Source organism: Ziziphus jujuba, chromosome 2, assembly GCF_031755915.1.
Source record: "Ziziphus jujuba cultivar Dongzao chromosome 2, ASM3175591v1".
Taxonomy (NCBI): Eukaryota; Viridiplantae; Streptophyta; class Magnoliopsida; order Rosales; family Rhamnaceae; genus Ziziphus; species Ziziphus jujuba.
Window position 1 is genome coordinate 29,566,288 of NC_083380.1, and position 8,978 is coordinate 29,575,265.

General features: G+C 31.2%; 2 protein-coding genes across 2 annotated transcripts; both read right to left on the reverse strand.

Annotated features, from left to right (window-relative positions):
* Positions 1-518: 518 nt before the first annotated feature.
* LOC107419575 (uncharacterized) lies at positions 519-3,048 on the reverse strand. Its single transcript, XM_016028315.4, has 8 exons — positions 2,655-3,048; positions 2,293-2,551; positions 1,967-2,174; positions 1,608-1,678; positions 1,434-1,511; positions 1,110-1,197; positions 948-1,003; positions 519-846 (listed from the first exon to the last, which is right to left on the reverse strand). Exons 1-8 carry the CDS (start codon positions 2,718-2,720, stop codon positions 770-772), a joined length of 903 nt encoding a protein of 300 aa, XP_015883801.2. The 5' UTR covers positions 2,721-3,048; the 3' UTR covers positions 519-769.
* Positions 3,049-4,372: 1,324 nt separating this feature from the next.
* LOC107435126 (nudix hydrolase 18, mitochondrial) lies at positions 4,373-6,481 on the reverse strand. Its single transcript, XM_016046683.4, has 5 exons — positions 6,032-6,481; positions 5,657-5,762; positions 5,453-5,536; positions 5,215-5,343; positions 4,373-4,913 (listed from the first exon to the last, which is right to left on the reverse strand). Exons 1-5 carry the CDS (start codon positions 6,205-6,207, stop codon positions 4,785-4,787), a joined length of 624 nt encoding a protein of 207 aa, XP_015902169.1. The 5' UTR covers positions 6,208-6,481; the 3' UTR covers positions 4,373-4,784.
* Between the last annotated feature and the right edge of the window lie 2,497 nt (positions 6,482-8,978).

Sequence of the window (8,978 nt, forward strand, 5' to 3'; positions counted from 1 at the left end):
CAATCAGAGTGGCTCATTTAATATTTTCTGGCTAGTATAAGTCAGTTGGTAGCAATAACATCTTTGCAGTTTTTAATAGACCGCTCGCATAGAAAACTGTTGGTTGTAATGGTATATGTGCAGAGCATTAAAAATATGTGGTGTAAGGTGGGAACTGTTACAGTCTTGCTAAATAAGCAAGAATTGAAAGAAAACTAATGGCTCTCTCTCTCTTTCTCAAGATGTACTTCACCATGTAAACCTCCTTCCAAAATGACATCCTAAAAATTGTAACCTTCAATTGCTTCTCTTTGCCTTGTTGAAACTCTAGCCTCAGAACCTCACTCGAATCAAAGATTGTGTGAAACTTCATGGATATGTATATCCTAATGTTCTGGATATGCATATGAACTATTTCAGTTCATTCATTCGAACATGACTTTAAACATTTGGTCAATCTTTTTCTCTTTTGAGTTACTTCCATTCCATGTATTCATCAGAAGTTTTGGAAATGTTAAAGTATTTGAATTACAAAAATATTGAGCCTTTGACAATTCATGTGTATTTAAACTAGCCGCATTTCATTTTGTTGTGAGATGCACATCCAGAAATACATGCAACTGATGTCAAGACAAAAAGTGAAAAGTCAGGTACAGATGTACATAAAGGTTTGCTCCTCAAAACACATCAGCAGAATAAATCCTACTAAGGGTAAGAATCATAATTTGCTGTCCCTGTTATATTTTAGCTTAATACTCAGTAACCATAATGATCTCAAGCTAGCTTATCTTCATCTCTTGCGCATTATACTCTTTTGAAGCTGATCCATTAACAGATGCGCCACAGATTCATATCCCATCTCCTTAGCTTTTATTTGCAATCAAATCACAAGTATTTTTAGCAACAGAATGAATAACAGACCGCCAAAAAAACAAAGGGGGAGAGAGAGAGAGAGAAGAAACATCTACCTCTGTATATTGCTATCCCAGTTGGAGCCATCTTTCTCTTCTTCAGGCAGAATGAGCTAATCCCAAAAAGAAATATAAAATGACCGAAGAATCATCACTCAGTACATTTAAGCAACAATAGACAAGAGTACTAAAAGTTGTGGTTGAAGCTGATTCTCATACCTATTACATATCCAATAAGGGTTTATTCCCTTTTCTTCTATGCAGTGAGGACACATCCAATCCTTTCTCTGTCGAACCTCCTCCAATTCTAACAAAGCATAACAACTCAGAATGTTTTTGGGTCTTTAATTTCTGAACGTAAACTTGGTAATAATTTTGTGGGATCATCGATTGTACTTGTCTCCAAATTGGTTATTTTGATAAGAGAAAGCATTATAGAGTTAAGCTGCTTTGAATCCCTTCCATGGTTTTAGACAGGTTAACAAGCTGCAAAGTCTAGTGTTCTCTCTGATGTCAGACACATTAGTATAGAAATGGACTTACCTTCGCCATACCTAACCTTGAGGCAACCTCGACAAAGAACACCATTGTTAGAGTGACAAACTGAACAATCCGTTTTCCCTGCTCAAAAATAGGTTCAGTAAAATTTAGAAAACACCAACTGTATATAAAGGCTAATATATCAGAATGCAGAAAACAATGACAGACGGAGCTAACCAATGCATGGTTGATCCATATCAAAATCACCACATCTTTTGCAATCTTCCTCACCACACAATTTCTTCTGCCTGCAGTTGGGTAAATAATAATATCACTATTACATTTGCCATCCTCCATTTCATTTTCAGGGCATCATTCATTTGTAAAAGACTTAGTAGTTATAGTGAGTTAAAAATTTCAATGAATCTGCGGCCTCCTAAGGATATAGATTTTGACAAGCAAGAAAAAAGTAACATTGAACAGAGCTAAGGTTCGATTTTCGTACAAAAACAATAGAAAATGCTATGTTAACCCATTAATAAAAACTGATTCAAAGAAGGCAAAGATGCTTCATTGAGTGAAGAGAGTTTAAAAACCTGCAGAAATGGCAGCTAATTCCGAAAACAGGGTCATAAACACTGCCCCTGCCTTTGCTATTGCATCTCCGAGAAGACGACTCCGGCGAAGGCTGCCGAAACTCCTTACCGTTCATCTTCACCAAAGGCATATTTGCAGGCCTACTATTCTCTTCACTTCCACCACTATGTTCACTCTCTTTACCATCTCCATAAACAACCACTTTCCCTTATTAAAAGAACCCAAAATTTAAAAATTGAAAAAAAAAAAAAATTGTTTGAGCTTTTTGTTATTCTTTGTCAGCTAAAAAGAAAAGTACAAACAGAATTAAACAAGAAAGAAAAACCTGAAATGGGGTTTTCCTTTTCATTTTCCACTTTTATTTTCCTTCCTAACCGGTCGGATCGCCGTAACTTATCAGTATTCTTAGAGATTGTTGTTCTTTCAGCTGCGATTTGCTTCAACCGGTTGGAACGGCGCAGAGTTTCGATTCCGTAGATTTTCTTGGTGTAACTTCTGAAATGGTTCTTCACCGGTTTTCGAGAAGAAGCTTCGGATCGGAGTTCCGATAGGGTTTTCTGCAATCCCAATGTTGCCAAGCGAGCCTGTAACTCCTCAAATTGGTGATCAAATTCAGAACAACAAATTCCAAATATTTTGAAACAAATATATATATATATATATATAGAGAGAGAGAGAGAGAGAGACCTGGTTCTCCAAGATTCGAGCATTTCTGAGATTCTCGTAGTCAATTTTCGCCGGAAGTCTTCCCATTGTAGTTTGCTTATTCAAATTTTCGATTCAAATGGTTTATTGGGTTTGGGAGAGAGATTGTGCAGAGAATTAACGGTCTCTTTTTTAATTTCTGTGGAGAGTTAACGGTCAGGAGCTTGAGCGAGGCAAATTTTTGAAATTTTACGTCACTTCCAATTTAAGGACCTATTTGGTTTTCTTTCTGAATAAGAGCTTTTGGATTTTAAAAATTACACATCATATTTAAAAAATTAAAAAAATACAAAAATGCAATTGTTAGCTGAAAATTTATAAATAATGGTTTTTGTTAAATATAGGCTGAGTTGGGCAACCATCTTATGTTTTTTCAAACTTAATAAAAGACTAGCAAAAGGAAAAGTGTTTTTGGAATAATTTAAAAAGATCAATTCAGAAAACAAGCTTGTTTTATTTGCATGGAATTCTCTATTTAAAGGAAGGAAAAAAAAATATAAAAAAAGTTGTTGTTTTTAGAAATTCATCTATAGTATAACTTGGCATCTTTTATTTATTTATTTTTTTTTATTTTTTATTTTTTTTTCATTTTCATGCACTCTCAAGCTTATGAGTTTATGATGAGAAGTTTATAACTTTCAATTTTGATAAAGATTTTTAATTCCATTTTCAATGAATAAAACTAGAATTACATTAATCACATATTACTGCAGCTTAAAAAATTAAGTCTGTTTTTTGTGGTCTCAACAAATCTTTGACTTATTTTTTCCCCTCGTCAACACTAATTATTCTTTTTTTTAAAAAAAAAAAAAAAAAAAAAAAACTTCGAGCAGTTTGTTAAGTGCTTGCTTGTTGTGTTGGCTAACATCGTTCATTTTCATGCTTGATTTCTTCTTGGCAAAAGCTGATTGATACAGCTGTGGCTTCAAAAGTTTCAACCCCACAAGTTCAGTTTCTACAGCTAGCCATCACTTTCATACCTCGGTTGTTCTTAAATATCATTTTGTGCTTCCACTATTGTTCGTAAATATCTTGACTATTAATGGACTTACCCATCCAATCAATATTGTCCATTGGTTTATGGTCTCCAACTTAAGAATATGAATGATTTAACTTTTGTTTGCATCTTAAATTCTCATAGCTTTATAGACTCCTTTACAGAACTGTAATGATAAACCTTTAAAACAAATTCAACCGATTTCCATTATCTAATCAACCTAACAGCTAACACCAACTAAGCAATGTTTGATCTTGTAATTTTTGCTTTATTATCACTGCCTTGGATTAAGAAGATTAAAATATAAAATAAAAGGTCATTGTAAACAAATTTATCTGATAGCTTTTCTTCCTTAATTTTGCAGGTTTTGGAACAATATCATACCCATTTTACCACACTTTTTCTCTACCACCTAAAGAAGAGTTTTATACTACCTCCTTGCTTCTCTCCTTCTATCCATTTTCTTCCTTTCCATTCATTTTCCCAAAGATTACCCTAGTTCATCACCAACACCATCTTCAAGTCAAAAATCTTTTAGATATCAATGAGCTTTTTCAGATTACTTATTCACAATATGAATACCTTGTACATTTATGTAAAGCAATTTTACATCTAAACATCATATTGACCAGCAAAAACCTTTCTTAGTACCTTCCCTTCACAAATAATTTTGTATAATGTTTTTCACTAATCGGGATACCAATAAGTAATAAAATTTCTTTAATCTCTGTATACTTCATTCATGCACAACTTTGCAAGGTGGAGTGCTACTTGCATTTCATGCAAACATAGAAAGGGGTAACAAAAAAACTCTGAGTCAATACAGAAAAGAATCATAAACAAAAATCAATTAAATAGAAAGAATGAATAGAATTTCTACATCTACAAGATCCTCTTTCTAAGCCTTCCATCTATGGTGTCTTTTTTTTTTTTCCAATCAATTTTCTGATTAGGTCAACACCTGAATGGAGGCAAGAAATGAAATTTCTCTTCAGCTTCCTCACTCCTAGATTGAGATTTTCTCACGACCCTCGAATTCTTTTGCCCCTACGTTTGATTCATCCTTATTGCAAATTAATTCCAAAAGTATGACTACGGCCATTTACCAGTTTGAGCTATTTACAAACGGTTTCATCTTTTTCTTTTACTTGTTGTAGAAGGTCCTTTTGTCGACGGACTAATTCATCTAAGGCCTCCTTCATCCATGAATGTTGACATACTTCTTTTGCTTCAGAAACAGTCAACTGCAAAATAGAAAATCCAAGAAAATACAATCATCAGACAACAATGTCAAGAAAACTTGGACAGTTGTAAGAACTTGTTTAGAAAAATATGCATTTGTAGGTGCTTCTCATGGTTTTCAAGGAATTACTGCTTCTTCAAGAAACCATTATCGACAAAAACACTTCCATATTTTTGAATAATTACTACAAAAGCCACATTTAACCATCCTAGAAGCACTTCCAAAAGAAGCAAGATGCTAACTTTTGCAGCAAAAAAATAATAATAATAGTATTAAAAAAGGTTTCAAATCTATATACATACCCATCGACGTTTCCTGACATTTTGCTCAGGCCAAAGATCCAATTGCTGCTTGACAAGCAGAGCAAACATATGTCCCTCATGCGTTGTGCCCTGGCTTTTGCTTTTATAACGCCATTTACCTAATTTGTTCTGCAAGTACATCAAAAACCAAGGAATTAGAAAAATGGGCATCAAATTCAGTGAAAACCCCCTGAAAAAATTGCATTTTCGAGAAGAAAAGGGTTTTTCAGATACCAACCTCAACTTTGCCAAGAACACCAGCTTCCTCTATTGTCTCTCTTAAAGCCGCCTCTTCCATGGATTCATCAATTTCCCAACCTCCCTGAAGTTACAGGGAAAGAGATATACAATGTTATTGAATATAAAGATAACTGACCAAGCCGTGGAGGTCCAGAAGAAGAAGAATATTATCAGTAAGGAACAATAGGAGCTATATTACTACCTTTGGGAACATCATTGCTTGACTCTTTTGTGAGCTAATCAAAAGTACTTCTAATTCCTCAACTGAAGAACACTTCGTGGCATGCCTAAATCTGTACGGAATGCATCTGCAATATAACCAAGAAAATGAAATTAACAACTTGTCCAAAATTAAAAAATAAGCAAAAGAGTATATTATAGAATATCCAAGTCAAATAGAACAAGAAAAAGGAAAAGTTCATGGCAAATTAACAAATTTTATATACCATAGAGCTAATGACCAATAATTTCTACCATCTGAGAAAGAACCACTCGGAGAATTTCTCAAACACCATATAAAAACCCAAATAAAAATAAAAAATAAAAAAGAGAAAAAAGCTAAGAATCAGAAGCATACCCTACAACTTGGCGACAACCTTTATTATCATAACGCTGCAAATGCCTTCCTTTCCGAGAAACCAAAGAAACCATGTTCTCAAATTGTCCAGGGGATAACTTCCCAACAAATTTCTCGGACAAAGAGATAGAAGAGACAATGAAATTGGCAATATTTCTAGAGAGAAAAAGACCCATTTTCTTTTTCTCTTACTCCAAAACAGAAAACACCAAGAATTTTTACCCTTTTTGTTCCAGGGGTTTCCTCCAAAAGAACCCAGAATCTGAATTTAACTAAGAAAGAGTAAGTATTTTTTTTTTTGTTTTTTAGAAATCCAAATATGAATTCTAAAAAAGGATCAGACTTTGAACCAGAGAGAGAGGCTATTGAAAATGGAGAGAAACATCAATAGCAAAGCTTTTTGTTATGTGTGGAATTGAGAGTAAAAAGGAAGTGGGTTTTGTCTGTCTGACCCTTTTTTAGATAGATATATATATAGAGCGTGTGGACAGATAACAAAAATATAAAAATATTGGTTGGTGGTGGAGACAGCAGCTTTACGCGCATATGAAGTTGCGGTTGACAATGACCTTTTTAGTTTTTACCCTTTTTTTTTTTTTTTTTTTTTTTTTTTGGGGAGAATATATATATATATATAGTTGTACATGAGCATGCGATTCCTCAATATAATATTCCACGTGCTTTATTTTTTTTTAATAATTTTCAAGTAAGAAACTTGAAAGACTAGTTTCACATAAGAAAAAAGAAATAAAAAATAAAATTGTATATTTCTATTTAAGTTAGCTATCTTGGTGGTAAAGGTCCAAATTTTTTCCCCCTTGTTTTTAAAAAAATAGTTTTTTGGTTTTTATTTTAAAAATGTTGTATGAGTTATGTATTCAATGTATTTTGACTGGTTGAATAAATTTTTTTTTAATGTTTATTGAGTGGAAATCAAATCATGTTTTAGGTGCTTTTGTTAAAATATTGGATATGGGAAAAGGAAAAAATAATAATAATAATTGTAGTTTTCATTATCTTGAACTGGTTAATTCACGGGTTTATTAGGTATAAGTTCAATGGAACAAATGTTTATGCTAAATGGCAGATTACCTTATGATTCAATTCGAAAATTAATTTATCAACAAAAATAAACAAATAAAAATCTAATAATTAGTTACAAAATTTTAAATTGACTTTGATCTTACAATTTAAACATGGGATTGACCTAAGAAATTAAAAATAATTATTTGGCTAAAAAGAAAGGTTTGAAAGCTTTTGAGTTTTTTTGACAAATAAAGTGAAATGTGATCCACAGGTACAACCCTCCATCCATGTAAAACATTATAACATTAGAAGAGACAAAATGAATAAATTAATCAAATTAAATTAAAGTCCATTGTTGGTCATATGTGGACTCTCATAGAGCATCAAGAGCGTCAAAGAAACGCGCTTAGAATGAGAGTTGAAAAATCATTCAAATGGTTGAATAATGTGTGAGTGTTGTTTGGTATAATTATAAAAAAAAAAAAAAAAACCAATAAAAATGGTAGAAAGAGGGCGTTAGGGTTAGAGCAGGACGTGTGAAGGACGCGTTTCAGTTTTTTAAAATAAAATGTGCGCTGAAACGACTCCCTGCGCAGTCATACACACGCTTTCAAATAACGACCGTTAGTCTTCTGTTGGATGCCACACCTTGTCAATAATCTACCAGATTATAATTCCCAAAATACCCTTAGTCAACCAAAAGTTTTTTTCTTTTCTTCTTTTTTTCTTTTTTTGGTTAAATGTTAAAATCTGTGTATTATTTCATAATAATAATAAGGAAAATTTTTGAGGAAAAAAAATTAAATACAAAGTAAAATATGAGCTAAAAGTTGTTTGAAGTATTTCATGCAAAACTGAAAATATATAATTGTGGAGTAATATTTTTATTTTTATTTTGGTATCATAAAAATAGGCCAAATGTAGTCTTAGATTTCTTAACTACTTTTATGAATTGTTGTTTTTATTTAATTTAGTATTAATTAAAGAAATTTAATTGTAGGTCAACTCGATATTTGGCCTCAATAAATTAGAAATAAGTTGACATTCAGTCCTTAACAACCCTTTAATAGTTTGGTTTTGAGATACCTATATTATTTGATAACAAGGTTAGTTTTTAATTTTTATTATCAAATTGTATGTAATTTATTTTATATTAAGTGTAGTGATGATTAAAATTTATTAAGCATTTAAATTAATTATAAAATTAAGCAGAATAAACAAAAAACAAAAATACCAAAATGAATGCAACTTCAAATTGTATTATTTTTAATCCCTTTAAATTTATGATTGTTTTAGATATTTACAAATTATAACTACTATTAACTAACACTTAATACAATTAAATTACACACATATTAAATAGAAAAAAAAAATAAAAAACATAAACTAAAAATAACTATGTTACCAAACAACGCTTAAATTTCATCTCTCTTTAATATACATCTTTTCTTTTGAAGTAATCTTTCATATACATCATTAATTAAATTATTATTAAATTTAAATAAATTTGAACGTTGTCGATTCTAAATAGTTTATGAAAATTAGTAATACATTCCATTAATCCTGTATAGAGATTCAGTGCCTAAGATTAACCCTTACATATAAATATATATATATATATATATATATATGTACATATCATAATTCTTTTATCTAGAATTCTTAATTTAGCTAAATGAAAATTTAATGTTTATGTGCCAAGTGTGGTTAACTGTTGGATGCATATATAAATGTTATGTTGCATAAACATATTTCATTTATGTCAAGTTGATAGCATTATATATTAATAACCTTATATCAACATTTTAAATATGATTTTAGAATATAAGAAATTGAATTATTGTTATAAGAATCATTTGTATAATATTATATTATCAACCTTTTAAGTAATTTATCAAAAATTGAATATTCTATCATATTC